The sequence below is a fragment of the Herpailurus yagouaroundi genome, unplaced genomic scaffold (assembly GCF_014898765.1).
Source record: "Herpailurus yagouaroundi ecotype Mexico unplaced genomic scaffold, PumYag 196, whole genome shotgun sequence".
Lineage (NCBI taxonomy): Eukaryota > Metazoa > Chordata > Mammalia > Carnivora > Felidae > Herpailurus > Herpailurus yagouaroundi.
Window position 1 is genome coordinate 17,954,424 of NW_024412427.1, and position 24,146 is coordinate 17,978,569.

The following is a 24,146-nucleotide window of genomic DNA, read 5'->3' on the forward strand; positions in this document are numbered from 1 at the left end:
AGTATCTGGATTTAGTTAATTCTACGTTAGTTTTTTTTTTTTATGTTATTTGGATACTGAAAGGCATGGATCTTGGGGCACCTGGTGGCTCAGTCGATTAAGTGTCTCTTGATTTCAGCTCAGGTCAAGATCTCACGGTTTTGTGAGTATGAGCCCCATGTCTGGCTCTGGGCTGACAGCAGAAAGAAAAGAAAGAAAGGAAGAAAGGAAGAAAGGAAGAAAACAAACCATGGGTCTTATTTAATAAAAATATCATGAGAAACTTTCACTTTTAAAAAGAAGAGACTTTGATAATGTGCTTTCTTTCTCTGAACCACTATAGTGCAGTCACTAAGTAGGAAAGCACAGTAACAAAGAAAGAGGTGTTAAATGGTCTTGTTCAAGACCAACAGTAGTTGGGGGGGTCTGGACACTGCAAGACCTAAAACTGTAAAACAGACTTCAAACACAGGTGACCCACACCGGTCACAAGGACAGGTTAGGAAGATGCTGGGCTCTTGTCCAGAGGCTCTGGGGAGGGTGTGCAGGAATGGGCTGGTGCTCTGCAGAATGGAGTGCAGCGTGGGGAAGGTGGGCCTGGGAGAGGCTGGACGAGCAACACCGCAGGGCCTGGGTTTTGTAACAGGAGTGACCACGGGTTTGGGAGGATAAAGAAGACAGGTGAAGTAAGGTGTGCAGAGTATGTCTGGAGTGTATAAGGGCGGAACTGCTCCCGCCTGGGAGCAGACAGGGGCATGCTTGGTCAACACGCATCTCCAGGTAGGTTTGGAGCAGATGTCTCTATCCAGCAACATTTTGTATTTTCTAAATACTCTTATAGTTACCATGTTACTGACACAGCATTGTGGTTTTTAGTGTCCTGATTTGGGGGGAAGGGATCCTTATTTTGCCATTTACTATTTCTTCAGAAATTGCCTTTTATTTTCTTAGTCTCATTACTATTTTCTTACTTTTTTCCCTTTTGCCTGCAGTCCTTCGATTTTTAAAATCTTTATTCCATCTACTTCAACATTTTAAATCTGCAATCTTCTAAATTTTTGACCCTTTTTCCATATAAATATATATATATAAATACGTGTGTGTGTGTGTGTGTGTGTAAATGCACTAATCCAGGGCACCTGGGTGGCTCAGTTGGTTAAGCATCTGACTGGCTCAGGTCATGATGTCACCGTTGGTGAGTTAAAGCCCCGTGTCAGGCTCTGTGCTGACACCTCGGAGCCTGCTTTGGAGTCTCTGTCTCTGTCTCTGTCTCTCTCTCTCTGCCCTCTCCTGCTCATGCTCTCTCTCTCTCTCAAAAATAAACATAAAAAAATAAAAATAAATGCACTAGTCCACTTATTTGTTTTTTCCCCCAAAAATGCAGTAATGTAAATGTATTTTCTCTTATGACTTTAATAACATTTTCTTTTCTCTAGCTTACTTTTTTGTAAGAATATATAGAAACATGTAACATACAAAATATGTGTTAACGGTTTATGTTATTAGTAAGGCTTCCCGTCACAGTAGGCTCTTAGTAGTTAAGTTTTGGGGAAAAAAGTTGTATGTGATTTTCCGACTGTGGGGTTGGGGTGCCCCAACCTCCCCACACCCCCACCTGCTGTTCAAGAGTCAACCATGTGCGTGCCTGCGCGGGAAGCAGGTCTGTGTATACATGTTGCTGTTTTCCAGCTGTCAGTCTTAACTGTCATCTCATGTCTCCTTTCAACTACAACACCTAACACCACCCATGTGGTTACTTTACAGCAGAGTTTCTCCACCGCAGCACTGTTGACATTTTGGGCCCCAAATCGCATTTTACCAACCAATTCAGGTAACTGTTATCAAACTAGAGACTCAGGACCACCGCTCTAGATCCCTGAAAACCTGCCTCCAGGTTAAGCCAAACTGTCAGAGTTTGGCTCCCTGGGGGTGGCTTTTTACCCGGGGAGCTGCGGCAGCAGAGCCGCTCGGCCCCGAAGCGCTGCTGCCAAGAGGCCCTACCGCGTCACCGCACCAGGGGCCCCACCGCCCTCCTCACACAGGGGCCCTGGGAGACCCCGGGGAAAGCGCTTCGGACTCTCAGCACATGCGCAGCTGCTGCTCCCCAACGGCCCGCCTGGCCCTCCTAAACTGTGCTCATCCAGCGAACGGCCTGAACAGCAGAGAAGCCTGGCTGTGGCGCTTCCTCCTGACCCCCCTCGCCCTCCGTACCTCCTCCTCCTCCCTGCACACGCCAGGCCCCCTCCTGGCTGCCTTACCGATTTCATCTCATTTTATCTCAAATTATATGTTTACAAACCACGCATTTATTCTTTTTGGGGGGGGGGGGGCAGGTATACAGAAATACATATGATCTGGTGAGGAAGTTATTTTATTTTAAATGTTTTTTTATTTTTGAGAAAGACAGCAAGCCGGAGAGGGGTAGAGGGAGGGAGAGAGGGAGGGAGGATCTCACGCAGGCTCCACACTGTCAGCACAGAGCCCAACTCAGGTCTCTGAACTCAAAAACTATGAGATCATGACCTGAGCTGAAATCAAGAGTCAGCTGCTTAGCCACCTGAGCCACTCAGGCGCCCCCAGATGGTAATTTTAGAAAGAGTGAATTTTGTCAAGTATAAATTTTGTCAACCATACAAGGAACAACTACCAAAATCACTTCCATTTAACATGCTTGGAACAGTTTTCTTTCACCCAACCTTAATATTCTCGGCTTTTCCTGCTTTTTCTCCATATCATCAAAAGATGTGAAGATGTGACTGTTAAACCAGGGAATAAATCAGCACAACCCCACCTAGGTCAGGTTTGGGTTCTACTTAAAATGTCCAAATGCCAGGAACACAGTCTTTACCATGGAACAACCAAGCGTTAATAACCACTGGACTCACACAAGTCATTTTGGGGACTGGGGCCTAGAAAGTATTATGTGTGCATCCAAGGGACACCTCAGCTTGGGACTGTACCACCCCCCCCCCCCCACACCACCTTGCCAAGAGTTACCCAACACTTAAATTATAACTTAAGACCCATCTTCCACCCACTGGTGAATATCAGTTTACTTCTGACAGCTGTGACCAAATAAAAAACAAAGATTATAGCTACCCATTAAAAGATTACACAAATCCCATCATGCTCGAGCAGTTGGCTTGCTAATCTTCAGGCCCCTTCTGCTCAGTTTTGGCGGCTTAGTTACTATGCAGCTTGATACTTGCCTTCTTCAAACCTGGCAAGAGACCCCTTGTCCAGGATTACATCCCAGTGGAACCAAAAGGACTAGATAATCTGAGAAGGGAGCTGGTTAGTCTCTGTGTGCTAACTACAGCCTCTGGGGACAGTGCCTCGCACCTTTCACTGTCAAAGCCTCCTACCAGTAAGCCCTTCGTGGGACCTCCTAGAACAAAGAAGGCTTTTCAAGCTGCAGAGCCTTCTGCCATCTCCCAGCTCCTCTAAGTGGGACCCTCGTGAGCTCCTGACCTGCTCTCCCCCTGTCACCAGAATACTTACACGGGTACGGGACCTTAAACCACGGGGCTACCAGAAGCACGCCCTGCCTGGCATCCGTTCGAGCGTAGAAGCCATACTTTGTGCTGTCAGGAGGGAAGACATCTGTCACTGTGAAGATGAAGCACAGCAGCCAGGACACAAGGATGGCCAGGATGATCTAAAGTGGTCCAAGGGAAAAGCTCCATGAGGCCAACAGAGGTGGTGGATGCTGGCAAAACACACACCTTCCTAGAGGCTGAGTATCAGACCCCATAGCTTCCACCATCGTCCATACTTGGCAGAAAAAACACATCACAGATCTGCTGGAAGCCTATTACTTGAGTGGAATCTCATTCAGAGAGAGCACTTTTATGTAGGAAAGAGTTATTTTAACCCCAAGTCTGGCTAGAAAATAAGAGTAATGGACAATGTGCTTGAAGAAGCCACGGGAACACAGATCGCCCTCCGTCTCAAGAACTGTGTCCTCCTGCACGTGCCTGAAAGGACTGCAGATTCAGAACCTTCTACTGCTGTTAAACTCAAGTCCATGCCAATTTGGTGGCCCTTAGTACCCTGATGTCGCCACCCATAGTTCCCCCAGAAAGACCAGCTTAAAACTTCCTTTCACGTAAACAAAGGCAATATTGTCAAGGGAAAAAAAGAAAGCGACTACTCACAGGGAACATTTTGAAAAGCTGTAACTTGTATGCAGTCCATCCTTTCTTGGATTTGTAAATTGGGAGAGGAAACTTCACGTTCCTGGCATACTGCGAAAATAGTAATACTAGGAAAATTGTCCTGACGAGAGAGAGAGAGAAAATAAATTAGGTTAAAGGCTGTATGTCTGTGTTTTAAAATAATACTCAGAGCTGCAAGGGCAAAACTAACCATGTGTGTTGAGTTGATTTCTCTACAAAGCTGTTAGTCCTCTTAACTGTTCTTTGGGAAATCATAGCTTTTGGAAATGCGATTTTTGAAAAAATATTAGTTCTTAGCATTTCTTGATACTAAATAAAATTGCCATATAAATACTTGGGCTAACTTTTCCTTGGAGAACAAGAAAATCCAAAGAATGCGCACACTCCTGCCAAATGCTCACACCGCATAAGGGAAAAAAGATACCATCTGCAACACAACGTACACTAAAATCACAACTAAGAACTGAAAAAACAAGCAAGTGCTGCACATGCACATACACACACGCAGGCGTGCACACAGGTAAGGAGGACAGGGTCCAAGATGCTCACAGGGACTGACCACAGGTGGCAATATGTTTTGAGACCTTTTTTCTACTTTTCTGTATTTTTTGATTCACGTGTCAAGAGCATAAACTGCTTTTAAAAAGCAAAAACTCCAATATTTAAGAAGGCTACATACAGATTTCAATATTAATAACAATGCTCCCAAGAGGTCTGCGTCAGGCGTTACGTGAAGGTCATCCTGCCCAACATCTCAGCCTTCTGCAGCGGTGGCTTCAAGGACAGTCCACTTCCCAGACAGAGCCAGCATTGTCCAAGATCATGCAGCCAGAGTTTGCAGGGTGGGAGGAGGCGGGGCAGGAGATCTAGCTCTACAGCCTGGGCTCTGAACTGCTTTGTCGCAATACTTTGCCATAAGGGCAGGGATGCCGGGGTGTGCTCAGAAGTCTCCCTACCTTAAGCCCCACACTCCTGACCGAGCTGCAGTGAGGACCACAGGAGGCAGCACCATCAGCTGACTCCCCTGCAGCAGGACCCAACACGTCCTCATCCGTCTGCTACAAACGTGGCAGGTGTGGGATGGCTTCCCACCGCTGACACAATGAAGGAGTGTACAACAATGGGTTTCGTCACCCACAGGGACGCACTCTTTCACTTATAACCCGAGGGAGAGTTGGCACAAGAGTGGGTTCTCAGTCAAAGCTCAGCTTAATTGTTCCTGGGCACAGCTCCAATTGTGGAGATGGAATCATCAGCTCTGCTGACAGCCGGTCAAGTGCAGCTTCACGGTCATGTTCCTAACGAGGCGCATGGTCTGCAGCCAGCTGGAGAACAGGCCTGTGCCGCACCCCTACCTCTCCCACTTACCCAGGTGCTTGCTCACCAGGGACATGGGGGTCTCAGCCCAAACAAAGTCACCAAGCCGGTACCAGTCCAAGGTTGGAAATATACACAGTGCCCAAGTTATTCCAATTCTCTGGGGAGAGGGGATGGTGAAGTTTAACAACAACAAAAAATGATATGGTAATAAGGAGTACTGAAACTGGCTTACTCTAAACTTAGATCAACATAAAATTTTTCACATTCAAAAGAATGCTGACTTATTTCGAAGTGAACACTATGAGATTCCAAAAAGCCCCGTCTATTATCATCATTATTTCAGGCAATACCCTGCTTGGCTATTATCACCTGCACGCAGTGTTCACTTTTTAAAGCATTCTTACGAGGGGACGGAGGACCCCTGGCGAATTCCAGGAAGGACGCCCATCTCAGGCCAAATCTGGCAGGGCACATGGAAGTAAGTGGACCAAGCAGATGAACACTCCACTTTTTGTTGACTCTGTAAAACCCACACCCTTCTAATTTATTACGTTTATCCTCAAATACGCCTGTGGGGCAGACAGGGCAGGCAGTCCCACCCACAGCAGTAAGGCAGCAGCAGAGGCTCAGAGGTGGGAGACGTGCCCAAGCTCACGTATCTTGGCGAAGCAGAGAAGGGGAAAAGATGAGCCGCAGGTCTTCAGGCCAGGGTTCTGTCCACCCACTGGCTTGCTGACCTTTCTTTTTACCTTACAAACATTATGCAAGGAAAGTTATAAAAGGCAGATAAGCAAAAAGGCAAAAGCCTGAAGATCACTGTTCATCCCACCCCAGGTAACAACTATGTAACATTCTGGTCTAGATTCTAAACAGCTTCCATTCCCTGGATATTTACAGGGCATCACTGGGTCCAGGGCACTGGGGTTAGAGAGAGACACAAGACTGCCTGCCCTTGGAGCACAAATAGGTCACCATCTGACCTGAACTAGAATCATACTTCACAATGTACTTTCCAACTAACTCGTAGCCCCTACCAATGCCACGACCTCAACAGGAAGGAAATCGGCAACAGCACCTTAGTGGCTACCTATTATTCCATCTTATGGACACACATCTTGGTAAACAATTTCCATATGGTATGATGTTGGGAGCAACAGAAACAACCGTGATAGATCACCCCTCCCTGGCACCTGTCTGCACATCTCCTTAGGGCAAGTTCCTAGGACTAAAACGGAGCTGTCAAATAGTAAATATCTTATTAAAAAGTTTCTTTAAAAAAAAAATAATAAAGTTTATTTGAGAGACACAGAGACAGCGTGTGCGCGCGCAAGAGAGAGTGAGCAAGCGAGCGAGCAAGCAGGGGAGAGTGGCGTGGAACCTGACGCGGGGCTTGAACTCACGAACTGTGAGATCATGACCCCAGCTGCAATCAAGTCAGACGCTTAACTGCCTGAGCCACACAAGAGCCCCTAAAAAGCTTCTGATGCAAACTGCCAAATACATAAAAGTTAGCAGAGTTTATAATCCCACCCAGAGACCAAAAATGCCTATTTGCTACTCACTGAAATACAAGATCTTATACTTTTTATTTAAAAAAATTTTTTAAAATATTTATTTATTTTAGAGAAACACAGCGTGTTTTTATTTTAGAGTGAGACACAGTGTGAGCGGGGAAGGGGCAGAGAGAGAAGGAGACACAGAATCTGAAGCAGGCTCCAGGCTCTGAGCAAACGGTCAGCACAGAGCCAGATGCAGGGCTCAAAGCCACAAACTGTGAGATCATGACCTGAGCTGAACAGTCAGACGCTCAACCAACTGAGCCACCCAGGTGCCCCACAAGGTCTTATATGTTTAAGTCCCTACCAATTTCATCAATTTAAAAAACTATCAAGTATTTTAATATTCATTCCTTACACTACATAAGAGTATGAATTTCAGTACTGTTTGCAACAGCAAATATTTTAAACAACCATGAGTATCGATTGGGAATGGCTGAATAAATTCTATATTTCATACTATTTAACACTGTGCAATTTTACAAAGAACGAAGTAGATCTAAACACACTGTCTTAGAGAGATGAGCCCAACAAACTGTCAGGGTGAAAAACAAATTATAATGGTGAAGCTGTAAATGTGTATACGTTTGTATTTACACATATAGGATAAATACTAACTTTTTACTAGTTATTCATGAGATGTTTTCGAGGGGTGGCAGCTGGATGGATGGCAGGAACTATTATTTTACTTTAGATTTCCCTGTTTAATTACTGTTAAACTTCAAATGACTAGAATTTTAATGTATTTTGGGGGTAGAGAGAAAATGAGACTTCTCTTAAGTATTTGGTACTGGGGTGTTCATTACACTACTCTATTTTTGAATAGGTTTGAAACTGTATATAAATAATCAAAACAATGTTTTCGCAAAAACAAATGGCTCCCTTCCAGGACCTATGTGTCACTCCATTTACCCTCCCCCTTGAGAATCTAACTGTGCCTCTCTTGGCTGACTTAGGAACCCAAGTCAGTACACTCTGATCCACTACCACTACCCCATTCTGTTAACAGAATCCCTGTGAATATGCATGTTAATAACTGGGGAGGCTAAGCCTTTCTGTGCACTAATTAGTGATCTGTACTTCTAATTTTTTGGCTAAATGGGTGCTCACATCTTCTCCTTCCTCCATTGTTCCACCAGGACTTTCTACTTCAGTTAGTGAAAGTATTCATTAAGGGCATTAGCCTTTTTAATGGAATTTGTTGTAAATATTTTCCCAGATGTCATTTATAATTTAGTTTCAGTGGGCTTTTCACTTATTTTCTAAAAGTTTATTTATTTTGGGAAAGAGGGGAGGAACAGAGAGCATCCCAAGCAGACTCCACACTGCTCAGTGCAGAGCCCAATGTGGGGCTCAAACTTAGGAACTGTGAGATCAGGACCAGAGCCAAAACCAAGAGTCAGTGACTTAACTGACTGAGCCACCCAGGCACCCCAAGTGATTTTTCTTTTGGTCACCCTGGCTTTTGTGAATTAAATCCACCATGGGCCCATAATGAATTTTATTAATAAATTCTAATATTTAATCATCCTTAAATTCCTAAAATGACACACCTAATGTGTTGGATTTTTGTTATTATTATCCGGAACAGCATTTTCCCAAGCCATGTTCCAAAGAGCATTCTTCCAAGATATGTTAATAGACATGACACTAAAATAAATAGTGTGCGCAGAGCTGGATAATAAGACTTTCCGAAAAGCTTCTTCTGCACACTTGCATTTAAAAAATTTTTTTTTAATGTTTATTTATTTTTGACAGAGAGAGACAGAGAGAGAGAGAGACAGAGCATGAGCAGGGGAGGGGCACAGAGAGGGAGACACAGAATTCGAAGCAGGCTCCAGGCTCTGAGCTGTCAGCACAGAGCCCGACGCGGGGCTCGAACTCATGAACCGCGAGACCATGACCCGAGCCGAAGTCGGACGCTCAACCGACTGAGCCACCCAGGCGCCCCTGCACACTTGCATTTTAAAAGATCACAAGGAGACCTGCAGTAGAGCAAGACGCTGGGCTTTAGCATACTACTGCCTAAACATACCTGAACTCAGCCTGGGGCTTTACACAACTCTGGGGAGGAAGACGTAGGTCTGGGCTCTCCCTTTTGTATTAGCTCTGTCAGGATCCGCCACGGAGATCAACTTGGTTGGGAAGTTTCCCATTTCTTAAACTGCTAGAACCACTTAACCGGTGCAGGAATTCTCTCTTCCTTGAAATATAATATACTAACTATTGGAGCCCAGAACTTTTTTTAGGGATAAAATCCTTTGACAGCATTCTTGACTTATGGTCACGGATGTACTCACAACCCCCAGTCCTCCCCACCCTTACTACGAGGTGCTTACTAAACACCTGCTCTGTGACAGGTGGTGAGCCAGGTCCTGGGGGTGCTGCAGTGACCAGCATGGAGCTGAAGCCTTGCCCTCACACAGCTGGCATCCCAAGGATAAGAGAAGCTGGCTGGAAACTAAAAAAACCTGACAGAAGAAAGGAAAAGCTTGGCAGAAGGATGTACAGATACAGCTGAGGAATTTTCCCATGAATGGAGAAAAAAGCTGGAGAAATGGAAAGCAGAGGAAGGATTTGGGAGGTCCAAACATTCTAGAGGTTCCAGGAAGCGAAGAGCTAGAATGGAGTAAGGAAAGCATCCGTGAAATAATTCAATCATTTCCCACCCCCAAACGTCGGAGATTCCAACAGCGAAAGGCCCCAAGTGCCTAGTGTGAGATGTAAACAGAATGAGGGACAGCGGAGAAGGTTTCAGACATAGACGAGAAGACCTACAAACTTGCAGAATTCCTGCTTGTGTCCAAGTGGAGTTTCAAAAGGAGGAGACAGGAGAGGAGAATGGCCAGGGACTTCACGGGGCTGTGAATGAGCAGGGAGGGAGCAAGAGAGAAGCTGGAGACGTTTGGAAGCATGGCCACGGGTGAGGCTTGTCCAGGGGAGTGGCAGTGGCGTGACAGGCTGGAGAGAGAAGGCAGAAAGATGGCTTGTACATGAGCTGAGGGGAAGCAAAGAATCAGGGACAACTGTAGGGCTTCTGACTCCATCAGCGGGGTGTGTGGTCGTGGCCTTGCCTGAGAGCAGGATGACAGGAGGGGGACTGGGTTTGGGGACAAGGAAGGAAGCAAACGATTGACACTATCTCCTTTTGAAGTCTGAGGAGTCCTGTGTAACGGTGACTGGAGGGTGCGAACCAGGGTTTGGCCCTCATGGCTGGTGTTCAGGGGTATGGGCTGCAGGCTCACATGGAAGTCAGCAGCATCACAGGCTTGCTGGGGCCGTGCACTAGACGAGGTCTTCCTGGGGAAAGGCACGTGGCAGGGAAGTGCCCAAGGACCAGGTTCTGGGGAACCCCAACATTTAGCGCTCAGGGTGAGGAAGAGTCCATTTTTGTTTTCACGTTTTGGAAAACCACCCATTTTATTAATTTGTTGTTGTTTTTAAGTTTGGGGGCGGGTAGCACAGCTGGAACTCTTCTTCCCTGGACCTAAGGGTTTATCCCTCTATTTGTGCACTCACTCCCTCCTCTTCTCAATCAGCCTCGCCTGAAGTGTGTCCACACGCTCTTTTCCACAGAACCAATATTTGAATTTTTCACTTCTATGTTTTACATTTTTTCTATCTGTATTAATTTTTGGTCCCCTGCTTCCATTAGGCTCATTTTCATCCTATTTTTCTCGTTTCAAAGACATAAGCTCTTCATGTACTTTGCCTTTAAGATTGTATGTTTTTTTTCAAGAACAACTCCGCTCTGTGTGACTGGTTTGTTCTTGTCCTCGTGTTCTAAATTATCAGCAATCATGAGTTTCAATTTCCCCTCTGACTAGGGGTGATTTACAACAGTGTTTTTCAGCTCCTAGGCGATCTGGGGGTTCTGTTCACCCTTTGTCACTGGTTTCTAATTTCACCGTATGATGGCAATTCCAATTTCTCCTTCTTGGAACTTACTGCGTTTCATAGGACATCCTTCCCTGCCTTCTACACACCCATGCTGGTGTGGGGAATATGGACCAACCTTCAGTGAAAGGAGAAATGAAGAATAGCCCTGGACATTTTCACACACCTTAATCTGTAAGGCTAGATGGATTATAGGTACGTAAAGATGCACTTTAACTTGCACACCGTGTTCCAACACAGACGGGCAGGATGAAGTGTTAGGGACTAAGTTCTGACCAGACTACTTGGGTTCTGAAAACCATCCAGCCAATTACTACCTGTGCGAACCTGGGCAGCTAACTTTGCGTCTTTGTGCCTCTGCTTCTTTTGCTGTTAAATGGGCACGATGCCGGCACCTATCTTAACGTACAATATATACGACGAGTGTTTTTATAAAGCACTAATGCAGGAGCTGGAGAAGCGCTAGCTACTGTTTAGGAATTACCGAGTAGTTCACAAAGCAAAACCAAAACCAGCGGAAACTCCCTTCTGTTATTACTTACTTTGTTTTGGGAATTGTACTGGTTGGCAAATGCCAGGTTTTGAACCATTTCCCTATAGTGTGATCAGCTCTTACACGTGTTCACCAGGCACACAACAAGAAAGCAGGCTCTGTTTGTGGCATACAGAATTCCATGGCTCTAATAATCCATCTTGTAATAAACCGAAGTCTTGGATGTCTTTACTGACAACACATAAAGGGGTAAGTGACATTTTAATGAACTTGAAGTTCTGTGCTTAAGGACCAGCAATGACTGGCAGGACTCTGGCAAGAACCACGGCATCCCCACAGGTGTAGGAGGGAGCCAGGGGAGCCACGTCTCTCTCAATGCCAACAGACTCTACTCGTGCAGGATCTCTGTCTCCTGCCAATCTGGAAGTTTTTTTGAGTCTCGCCGAAAGGATTTGGCTTCGCGGTATTTCCACTCGTGTGCAAGAGACTTGGCATGACCTCAAAAGTTAAAAGCTAATGGCATCACCGTCTTACACCCCCTTCTTAAAGTCTGAAACCTCACAACCCTCCCTCTGCACATCACTCCCAAACAGGTCTTTGGAATACCGTGCTGCATGTCACTTCCCAACCTCCGGGTCTAAAACACCCTTCGGTAACTTCCTGGCAAGAAATGAATGAACTTTAAACCGTCAGCCTCTTCTTACTTTAAAAAAAACAAAAATAAAAACAAAACCTATCTCCTAAGTCTTCACGTAAATGCTCAAACTATCCCAAGAGACTGCACTCGGTGGTGGGAAGAGGAGGTGCTGACAGTCTGTGCTACGTAGTCCAGAGCACTCACAGCATGGCGATGCCCCAGTGCTTCCCCGCTCTCTCTCCTGCCGCCTGGAACCCAGACAGCCCGATGAGGGCCACCGTGGGCGTGATGGTCAGGGGCCCGATGTATTTCAGCAGAGCCCCGGGCAGGCCCAGGAGGCCGATGACCACTTCTATCAGCGAGGACATGATGATGGCGCCTTGGATCTGGAACGAGAGAAGGCACAGACGCGAAGAGTGAGCTGCTTGTAGATCCAGACTCCAAGCGTCACCTACAACCACAGTGGACAGTTCTGACAGGCAGCGGCTTATTACCTAACAAGTGTGACACTGCTGGAAAATTCCCAGGGCCCCAAAGAAACGAGTGGGGTGAGCGGGGTCTAGCCAACCTATGAATGACATGGTTGACACAGGGGCATTACAGAAACAGGAAATGGACGTATAGCCACCCTACCTCTCCCATGGAGAAGTGAGAGATTTATCATTCCTGCTCAAGACACACAACATTCAAAAACAGGCTCAGAGGAACACTGTGGCACAAAGATTCTGGACTTTAAAATGTGAGTCTCTGAGGGACGTTTAGAAGATCGTGTTATCGACACAAATTCTAAAGGAATGTTTCTATTGTGGAAAACGACTATTATCTGTGCTAACTCTGAACTAATGGTGAAGGATCTTCCAGATTTGGGAAGATGTGGATAAGTTGTTGGCCATTCTTCGTGTCTGAGGACTCCCATGCCTTGTTCTGTTCAAGTGCACCACAGCGGACAAGTATCTGTAATTCTTTACACACACACACACACACACACACACACACACGCACGCACGCACGGAAATGCGGGCTAGAATGAAGAGGTGTGTGCCCTCAGGCAAGCCTCTGTAGCTCTTTCTAAGGGAGCCACGCCCCTCAGCCAGTTATGCTGCAGCATGTGAGTGGGCAGGTCTGTGGGTACCCAGGGGTTGGGGGGCGGGGGGGAATGAAGGCTAGAAACTTCTGACAGAAATACTGCCTGGCTGTACAAAGCATTTCTGCGTGCTTTATTTTATGGTGATGCCATCTACATTTAGTTTCACAAAAGAAATAAACATGTCAGTAGTTGAAAAGGAAGAGGAAGGCTTGGTGCCCATCACTACCACTTCTTGGGCACGGCCAACAATGGAGCAGGAAAGAAACACAAAGAAGCCAAAAGCAGACAATGCTCCTCTTTTACCTCACGTATCCGGGGATACCAGATGTGCTCTGTGTGCAACAGCTCTGTTGTTCCATTGGACACTGAAACATCTTGAAAACAAAAACAAAGACAACATTTTTTTGGAGTGACACCCATGTTTCACGGGATACATTCATCTTACTCTTTGTAAGATGAAATTTCCTCCCTGTTTTAAGTTTTATTTTCCATAAAACACCCATCCCTAAAATTCGAGTTACAACAGTATGGCTTACCATACTGAAAGGTGTCTTCCCCAACTCTAAATGTAACCAAATTTATTCATCGACTGCGAGCTCCCAGCTTGTCAAAAGCTGAACTGGGGGTGCACATTGCTAGTGCCAGCCTCACACAAAGACCAACCTGTGCGAGCAGCTAACGGAAACGCCCAAAAGCAAGGTTGCCTGAGGTTTTTAAAACCTAGATAAAATGGAGGGCCTTTTCCAGTTCCTGAATCAAATCAGTGGTCACAAACTAACTCCTGGGAGTAAATGGGAAGCAAATGTTGGAAAACTTTGCTCCTAGAACCTAACAGTATTTTGAAAGTATGACAGGTCTACTTGATTTTCTTAAACCTCCATCTGATCTTTTCCTGACCTCATCGGGTTATTTAAGGATCTTTGCAATCACTAATGGGGGGGGGGGCGAGTTAAAGTCATTTGCAGAAAACCAAAGCAGCCAGATCCTTAAAAAGCAGAGATGTTTCAGAGAAGGGATGCTGACGCAGCAAAGAGAGTGATTACTGGTGGTTCATAAAATCCACTGAAAGAAAGAGGCAGAAAAATAGCACAAATGTTCTATTCCGTTCCCATATTTATCAGTTTCATTAGCATAGAGAAATGAGGTCCTTTCTGGTCCTTACTTGCTCTGAGGTTAGGGATGAACGAGTGGGGAGAGAGAGAGACAGAAACACGATCCACAGACTGGAGTGTTCTAAGCGGTTTGTTGGTTTGTATGTTCTCTGCCCGATTCCAGAAAGGATTTAACGCTGCCAAGGGCAGCACGTCCAGGCCTCCCTTCTATCGCGTGCGTTAAAGGACCCCAATGACGTATGTGGAAATAACTGCAATTACCTGTGGTGTTACATTTCCATTTATCTAAAGACAGGATGGCTCGAGCAGGGGCCAGAAATGCAAAAGCACTGGCCTGAAACAGGGGTAACCTAAAAGAAACGAGACCAAAACCATGATCACGGCATCAGGAACTACCGAGGTAGTTCACGATTTGACAGCTTAACAGTCTTTTCCATAGACAAACAGCACATGAGTAAATGCAGGCACACGCCGAAGAGCGAGCCCCGGTCTGCAAAGATCTCCTCCGCCACACAGCCGGGCCCCCGGCTTCTCCGTCTTCCCCTCCCACTGCTCTCCCCACAGACAGCCCCAGCATGGGCCCTGGGGGAGCCCTGCACCCCTCCACCAGCCCCTGCCATCACCACCTTTCCCTTTGGGGGTGGGGGGTGTTGGGCATTTGGGCATCTCGCTTTCCTGCTGAGCTTGTGAGCTCCTTCTGAAATATCGGTGTGTGTCTTCCACTTTACGACCCTCCTCCTCCTCCCTTTCACATTCTTATTGGTTAGCACAGGGGAAAAAAATCTATCTCCCCCGTCACTCCATTTTGTAAGTCAGAGGCTGCCCTCAATCCTAGAGGACAGGCATCATAATCGTGTTAGTGACCTAGAGCTATGGGGAAAGGAAAGCTGTACGTTACAGATCAACAGTAGACAAGATATTCTGCTCAATCATAAAAAAAAAGCACGTGGACTCTCTGTTAAATCCCCTGCCTACAATCCTCAAATGTCGCCATTCAATTACATTTTAGATATTTCATGTTGACTTTCTGAACACCTGAGCTATTCAAATTCAGGAGATTTTGCTTTTTTTTTTTTTTAAATGTACAGTATTTCAGCTACAGTTGTATGAAGATAGCTTTATGAGCTAACATGAAACCTTGATATCTATTTGCTATTTTTAACATTATTTTCAGGGTAAAATATAAAACTGGCTCCTTCTGTTTGCAGGGCTGGGAACTCTCAGATGTCCAGATCTTTCTGAAATACCCCCAAACCACCTGGTACCAGCGTCCTGGACAGTGGACGGGAACCCAGCACGTGCCCCTCAGTGCTCTGATGGCATATCCTGCCCCACCTGGAACAGGAAGTGGACTAAGAGAAGGTGGCTCTAGTGGGAAGCAGCCATGTTACCAGCCCAGGGCCAGCACAGACCACTCTGCGCCAGACACAGGTCAAGATTCTTTTGTTCTTCTGGCCATTTTAATCATGCAATGAAATCAACCAAGAGTAGGCATGATGCTAGCTTTAGAGCGCAGAGACAGGCTGCACAGTATAGACCAGATGCATTGCTGGTGGTTTCTCACGTGGGCACACCCTCCACCAGCCATCCATTTATAGTTACCTGTCAGAGGGGCCCAGAGCACAGTACCATCAAAAGTGGACATGAAAGTCATATAACGTGGGAACGTATGCCCCGAGGGAAACTCTGATTCACAAATACTCCTGGAGCATAACTTTTCAGAAATGTCTTGAAAGGGCAAAGGGTGGTCCCCACTAATCAGGAATGGATGCCTTCTCAAATGGCCCAAATAACATCTGCTTTACTGTCATTTCAGATTTCCAGCAACACATCCTAGGGCCACGTAACATGGGTTGCATTCCGAGATCTCGGCCTAGGAACGCTGCAATCGACACCACACTGGTGGCTCACTGGTAAAGTGAAGACTGGCTCTGGGTTCCACCCCCAGTGACGTGAACTGCTCTTGACCTCAGTCTGGGCACCTTACGGGGCAAACATTTTATGGCTTAACCATGACCAAAGGTCCTGAGAACACAGCTGCAAAGAAGCTCACTCATTTCAAACAACCAGGATCCTGAATTCCTTTGAAAGTAGGTGATAATAGGGGCGCCTGGGTGGCGCAGTCGGTTAAGCGTCCGACTTCAGCTCAGGTCACGATCTCGCGGTCCGTGAGTTCGAGCCCCGCGTCGGGCTCTGGGCTGATGGCTCAGAGCCTGGAGCCTGTTTCCGATTCTGTGTCTCCCTCTCTCTCTGCCCCTCCCCCGTTCGTGCTCTGTCTCTCTCTGTCCCAAAAATAAACGTTGAAAAAAAAAAAATTAAAAAACAAAAAGAAAGTAGGTGGTAACAGAAAATTCCCACATGTGCTGTCTCGAAGTCTCCCAAAATGATCTGCAAAGGGGCTGCACATGCCAACTTACACGTTCCCGTTCAGCCACACACACGCTGACTGCCACAAGCAGTACTGGCCGGAGGACAAGTGGCCGCTGTACAGGAAGGAGCACAAGTGCCCCAGAAGTTAAGGGTGGTCTCCACAACTAGCAGAGTCAATCAGTGGCTTGACAGAAATTTTCTTAGGGAAAGTGGTGACAAGAGCTATTATTTCACCAAATAAGAACCTCCCTAAATACAAAGCCAATTTTCCAAGAAAAAGGCTGAGGACGATAAAGCACTAGATATTCTCATCTGATAAAGCAGCTTTTTCCAGCCCTTCCCCAGTGTGCAACTGATCAACCCCAGGGCTCTCCTTCCTGTACCTCGGGTCCCTGGGCTCTCCATGTAGACAAGACTGCCTGTTCTTTTAATTTTGTCCCAACAGCTAGAAAGGATTCAGCTGTGCCTTTCTTTACACCAGGAGCTGACAAACTGGACCATGAACCAAGTCTGGCATATGACTCGTCTTTGTGAGTAAGGTTTCACTGGGACACAGCCTCTCCATCCGCCGACTGTCTGCGGCTGCTGTGGGGCTACGATGTGGAATCCAGAGGTCACAACAAAGACGACAGAGCCCCAAATATTTATTGCTTATCCCTTTACAGAAAAAGTTTGTCACCCTCTTCTATAGGGAAAGTAGATCTTAAATACGGAAGAGAGGTGGTGGGTTTTTGCAGATGAGTTTTTAAGGTTAACAAGATCACTAGAGGTTAGTAAGAAAAAATGTGAGCAGACAGACACTTCTGTTGTGACACATTCCCATGTCAGGCTCTGGCCCCAGGATGGAGAAAAACCTAACCAGTCCCAGACAAGACTTCCTTTCTTCAAAACTCTGCTGGAGGCGTCCCATTTCCTCCTCTGAGCCCAGAAGACCAGAGCCCTGGGCCCCCGGCTCTTCCTCACCAGCCCCTTCACAGACCTGCACTCCAGATTCTTGCCTCGGAGCCTTTGCTCTCCGCTCAGTCATCAACTCACTTCCGATGTTCAATGTTTATTCATCATTAAGGCACAGAGGCCACACCACCCCATCCAGAAAATGCTCCGGGATCTCCTTTGGATTTGTAACGTGTTCCCCTTACAACTCAGGACTTTCTGGCCGTGATTTCCACAAGTTGCCAGGAAGCTGCTTCAGGGGTGCTGGTTAAAAATGGAGACTTCTGCATCTTACCCAGTCCTGGTTAATCAGAGTCTCGGATGGGGCCTGCACCCTGCACCCTGCATAATCACTTGTGGGCGACGCTGAGGCACCAGGCACCTCGAAGATGGACAACCCCTGGGCCAGATGAAGGGATCTACCATCCTGCAACGACAAAAAAAACTACCCTGGGCTGCCGACAGGTTTCTGCCGTGTGAAGGAAGACAGCTAGACATGGCCACACACGGAGGTGGTGGTGCCGATGGGGCAGGTCACTGAGGCAGGCATCTGCAGGGGCCGTCACCTACCTAAGGGGCAGGAAGCGCCACACCACACACGGCAGGGGCTGTGAGGAGCGCAGGCAGAGAGAAGAGCAGGCACACACCAGAGCCACAGAGCAGCCCCAGGAGTCCTCAGAGAACTGCAGCTTGACTGTGGGCAGCACTGCCGTACTGAAGGTCAGAGTGGACCAAGGGCACGTGCCCCAGCTGGCGCCCACGGGCAAAAGCGACCTTGCTCGGAGAGGACCACCTTGGGGGAACTGGGAAAGTTGACCTTAATCCCAAAACGTCACCAGAAGGCACTCTGGCAGCCTGTAGCCATACCGTCTGTGGTCCATGCTTCCAGACTCGCTCACGCTGTGGTGTCATGTCAGCTCCAGGGACCTGCCGGCCCGGGCCAGGTCTCCGCACCTCAGCCTCGGTGGCCCCCTTCACAGCACCGAAGCTATCTGTGTGTGGACCCGCCCATCTCCCAAAGGGGCGGAACTGCCCTGACCGTGGGAACCAGGCCCTTTTACCCATCACCATGGTGTCCCCGGCACCAACTTTCACTTAACAATTAATTAATGGATTAAAGGTGCTATTGACAAATGTTATTCTTTGAGAAGAATTTTATTAGACTAAAAATAAGAAGTCTTTCTGTCATGTTGATTTTAACTGCAAATTAGGGAAAGAACTTTCTTTCTTTCTTTCTTTCTTTCTTTCTTTCTTTCTTTCCTCTCTTTCTCTCTCTCTCTCTCTCTTTCTTTCTTTATGATAAAAAGCACTGGGCAGAGAGAACAGGGAGTAAAGTGTACAGGTGAATTTTCCAGACAAAACCAGACAACTTCCCCAAGGTCCCAGGGGCTAGCAGTCCTCCTTGGTGTCATCAGGAGAAAAGTCCTTAAAAAGCTTACAAGGGCAGGTGGGTCCTACAAACAGCACCTCAAAGGTAAGAAACGTTATCTTCCCAGAACTGAATCATTTAGGGAAAATGAATAAAATAAAACAGTTCATCTATACAGTAAGTACGCTAAGAATCTGGCTGACTTCCTTGGTCTACCAAGAAAGCTATCAAGTTGGTACAAAACCTTTTGTTGTGAAATAAATATTTACTCGAGTCTAAACGGCAGCATGATTTTAAAACAATAATCTCTGAGAAACATAGAGCAGGTTTGGCTTCAAAGAACTATAGTTTCAAAACTGAATCTGCCATCAAGAATGTGTATCCTAAGTGCCTTAAGGAAAAGCAAACCACAGTATGTCACAAGAAACTCTTTAACTGGTAACATTTTCCTATTGTTTCCCATATGTATATATGTTCTATCAACTAAACTATCTGGAAAGTAGCTCCCATTTCCTAAGGATAAACATACGCTCCTGCAACATCGCTTTCCCATATCATACCCAAGGACATTAACTTAACAATGTTATCTAATATTCAGACCATATTTAAATTTATCTGTTTATAAATAATGCTTATACCTGCTCCTGCTCCCCCAAATCCAATCAGAGTTCCTATACTGCATTTGGTAGTCTTGTGTCAGGCTTAGAGCCAGGCCAGACACTTCCCGAAAGGACACTGCCTGGGTGTTGGGTGCTGTCCCACAAGGTGGGACCTTTTTCCTGTTGTAATTAAGAATCTATCGCGTGATTCTTAGGCTGTGTGAATATTATATTCCCACTAGCTTATGAACATTCTTACATAGTGGGCTTAAAAATTACAATTTTTCAATTTGATCATTCCATCTGTATTTAATTAGTGGCCTTTTGTAAAGAAGAGCTTGCCTTTTTTGTCCAACTTTATCTTTTTCTTTTTTGAACATCATTGCAGGTGCGTGAATGAATTCCTTTCAAATTCAGTTTTACAATTCACTTCCATGACCATTCTTTTTAATGTACTGTCCCAAACTTGCCCAAAGAACCTGCTCAAGCAGGTTCTCCTTCTTTATGAAGTTGACTCTCCCCCTACACCCCCCAACGCCCTGACCTCCACCCCTTATTCTTTAAGCAGTTTTTTGCTTTCTGGCACAAAATGCTCCAGGGTCAATGTGCACTTTTTTCAGCCCTGGCCTTTGAGTCAACCACTACTTTAGGAAGCCCAGGTCCATTTTAGTGGAGAATGGCATTTAGAAACCAAGATTGAGCACCAGGTGGGCTCACTGTCACTGAGCGGACATTTAGTTAGTAAACAGAGCTACAATTCATTTTTGAATTATGGGGTCATGATACCTATAGTTCAGCCCAATACCCCTGGATTACCTTCTTTCTTTCCATATTTGTATCTTTCCTTTTCTTACACCAAGTGTCCTGATTCTCCATCATTATCAACATACCATTCGTTTGTCTTACCCTATATAACATCATACAGCACAGTCCAAGAATTACACATCTATGTAATTACGTGTCACTATGAACAAGACTATTAAGATTATTAAGATTTCTCTTTACTCTGTGCTTAGGATACACCCCAATCACGGAATGTAAAGTACTGTGTTCTAAAGTCTGTGAATGAATTCTTTTCTATGTGGTTAGCAATCTGACATATAGCTCACCTCTTTCTATAATTCAATTTTAGGTTTGCTTTTCTTCGTTTTTGATTTTATGTTTTGACTATGTTGAACATTTGTACAGTTTAAAAATCAAATCATATAGGGAGATATACCAGAAAAGTCTCACTCCCATCCCTAACCCCTCCACCCCCTTCCCACCTAACTCACTATAGTTAACCGTTTTCATTAATTCCTAACTTACCCTTACTCCTTCATACATACACTCACACACACTTTTTTGCAGCTTGTTTTTTCAATATATCCTGGAACTTACTCTATACCAGTTAACAGAGATCTTTCCCATTCTTTTCAGGGCTGCTTGGGATCATACTGTGTGAGGTACAGATAGCAGCCAGTCTCCTACAGATGGACATTTAAGTGTTAAATATTTTGCCATTACAAATTATACAGCAATAAATCACTTTTTGTGTATTATTTTGCATTTATGAGAGTGTATCTTAAGAGTAAGTTTCTAGAAGGAGGATTGCTGGATCAAATGGTAAATGCACATGTACTCTAGATACTGTAAAATTCTTCTTTGTTATAAAGGTTGAACTCCTGACAGCAATGTATTAAGAATGCCTGTTCTCCCCACGGTCTTGCTATCAGAGTAGCTAATCAAAATTTTTATTTTTTGTGAATCTGACAAAGGTGAGAAATGGTTATCTCAGGGTAGCTTTAGTTTATATTCTGTTATAATAAACCAACTTATCATTTCCAGTGGAGAAGGACCATTATATAACTCTTCTGTGATCTGTTCACAACTTTTGCCTTTACAATTTCTGGTATCTTTTAAAAATACTTCATCTGCAATACATTACAAATATTTCCTCCAGTTTACCATTTTTTGTTTATGGTATATTTTTCCAGTGTAAAGTTTAACGCTTTTTAGATTTAATGTCATCAAATTCACTATCCTTGTTTCTGGGATTTAAGTCCTAGTTTAAAAGTTTTTCCCGGGGCGCCTGGGTGGCGCAGTCGGTTAAGCGTCCAACTTCAGCCAGGTCACGATCTCGCGGTCCGTGAGTTTGAGCCCCGGTCCGTGAGTTTGAGCCCCGCGTCGGGCTCTGGGCTGATGGCTTGGAGCCTGGAGCCTGTTTCCGATTCTGTGTCTCCCTCTCTCTCTGCCCCTCCCCCGTTCATGCTCTGTCTCTCTCTGTCCCAAAAATAAAAATAAAAAACGTTGAAAAAAAAATTTTAAAGTTTTTCCCTACTTCTGGGTTATAAAGGAATTTACCCTTGTTTTATTCTTCTATAGTTTCATGATTCTTACATTTGGATCTCTAATCCATTTTTAGTTGATTTAAAATACTCCTAACTAAAGATAAGTGTAACCTTTTATCTTCAAGTTCATGCCATTCTGGTTTTATAGGCAAATGCCCAGATTAGATGAACTATTCCAATCAGTATTTCCAATTACAGACTCCTGGAGATCCTTGGCTGGAAGCAGTCAACCAGCTTGTCTCCCAAGCCACAGCTCACAGCCAGAGGCTTTGTCCAGACAGAGCACAGGAATTTAGGAGGACTAGCTGAATACAATTTTGATAACCTCCTTGTCAAGCATGATAGTATCAACTATTTCCAGTCAAGAGTCTGTTAGCCTAAAATATCTGAAGAACTGAACTCATCAACCCCACCATGTACTAAGAGGACTCAGCCAGTCTCCTAGTATCAGAAATACAGAGAAACAGCATGTCAGCTGAAGGGGAGGCCACCTGGCAAAGCTAGTGTTGAAGGAGCTAACTTGAACAGCCTCAGCTGAGAGACGGCCGGTGCTCAGGCTGCAGAAGGAGCTGGATAAAGTGCCCTCACCACTTTCTGATGGCCTCAGACAGATTCTGGGGGCCCTTCCTGATCGGGGGATGCCGGCAGTGTGGCCGAGGATTGCACCCAACCACATGCTAAACGCCATCAAGGACATGCCGCTCTGCTAGACGTCCTAGACCTTGCCCACTGCACCCTTCTGCCTCACCTGCACTCACCTGCCTCCTTACTTTCCAGAAGGCCCACAAAAATAATGAGAGCCAACAGACAAGTACAGACAGGTGCCAGGAATTATCTCATTCAGCGCTCACTAACAATTTCATCATTATTAATTACCATTTTACAGATGATGGAAGGGGGCCCTGAGAGACCAGGCAGTTTTTCCAAAGTCACAAGGCTGGAAAATGGTGCAACAGGAGTGAGGCCAACTCTGAAACCAAAGCTCCCCGATGCAGCTGGTTAGGGGATCAAGGCAAAGCTCCCTCCAAAGTCATTAGCTCCGGGTTCTCACTGGCTCCCAATTCTATAATGTACTACTTGAAATGTGAGTTAAATGGACAATTTTTTTTATTTAGCGAGAAAAAAACCTGTAACCTGCTACTATATGTCTGCTTAACGTGACAGAATATGAAAGACAGTCACCTACATGGTAATTTTGGCAAACATGTTCACCTGAATCAACGATGTCTCTGGCTAGCCCCATCCTCCAGTTTACAGAAGATGAGGGGGACTGTGGAAAAAATCAAATACCACCCTGAAGACACAATCAGACAAATTCAGACCATTGGATGCTCCATAAGAACACTGGCCTGGGCACTTTAGGAAGGTAATGTTATGCAGGAAAGAAGTGAGGACGGTTTATGATTAAGAAACCAAAGAAACACATAAAACAGACGTGCCACATGACCTTGACTGCATCCGGGTGCAGGGAGGTGAACGAATAGTTAAGGAAGGTATTTTAGCGACAACCTGAGAAATTAAATAGCCTGCACATTAGATGACATGAGGGAATGACAATGTTCTCAGGTGTGTAAGTGGTTACAAAGGGGACCCTCATTCCTAGGAGAGCATTTAGGGGTGAGCTGGCATGTTATCTACAACTACACCACCAATACATAAACAGAAAGCGGGAGAGATCCCAATCTCCCTCACCCCCAATATAATCACTGCGTCCTGTCATCCCTGTTAGTTTTATGAACTGTGAAGAGTTCAAGGCCCCAAACTGGAGCCCTGGAAGCATCCTGCAGCCGCCCGTGCTCAGTGAGCACATATCTCGTACAGACCCCTAGAACCCAGGCAGGTGACAGGGGAGCTCCCTCCTCAGGAGGGACGATCCGGTTAGAGAACAGGTTGCTGCACCAGCAACTGTCACTCTTGGCCCAAACCCTACCTTCTCTCAGCAAAGGAAGGTTTTGCATGCCTGATATAGGCCTGTGGTGGCCAGGAGGGGCTCCTTTGGGTGGGTGGGGGTGGGGGGACCCCCACCTACAGTCTCTTCTTTTGTGGGAGACCTCAGAGTGAGGCCTGCAAGAGGCATCTGGGGCAAAATGCTGAAGGTAACCCCCAAATACAGCACCTGTCACACCAAGGGGAAGGTCAACATGGCAGATGAGGGCAGGGATCAGGGCCCTCCCTTCCCCCCAGCTCTGTACTGACTGGGGTGAGGGGCGAGGACTCTGGGAAGCTCAGAGCTGGACTGAGACTTGACCTCTGTTTTAACAGGCAGCAGCAGCCAATGCATCAGCT

At 45.9% G+C, this 24,146-nt stretch overlaps 1 protein-coding gene across 6 annotated transcripts in view; it reads right to left on the reverse strand.

Moving 5' to 3' along the window:
- SLC23A2 (solute carrier family 23 member 2) overlaps window positions 1-24,146 on the reverse strand; it is a 109,894-nt gene that overhangs the window by 18,157 nt on the left and 67,591 nt on the right. For all 6 annotated transcript variants that reach the window (XM_040447620.1, XM_040447614.1, XM_040447616.1 and 3 more), the window contains 5 exons: window positions 14,521-14,609; window positions 13,451-13,521; window positions 12,265-12,446; window positions 4,137-4,257; window positions 3,481-3,637 (listed from right to left, as the gene is read on the reverse strand). In XM_040447620.1, the coding sequence (XP_040303554.1) occupies window positions 3,481-3,637; window positions 4,137-4,257; window positions 12,265-12,446; window positions 13,451-13,521; window positions 14,521-14,609 (620 nt within the window). The remainder of the gene's footprint in view (window positions 1-3,480; window positions 3,638-4,136; window positions 4,258-12,264; window positions 12,447-13,450; window positions 13,522-14,520; window positions 14,610-24,146) is intronic.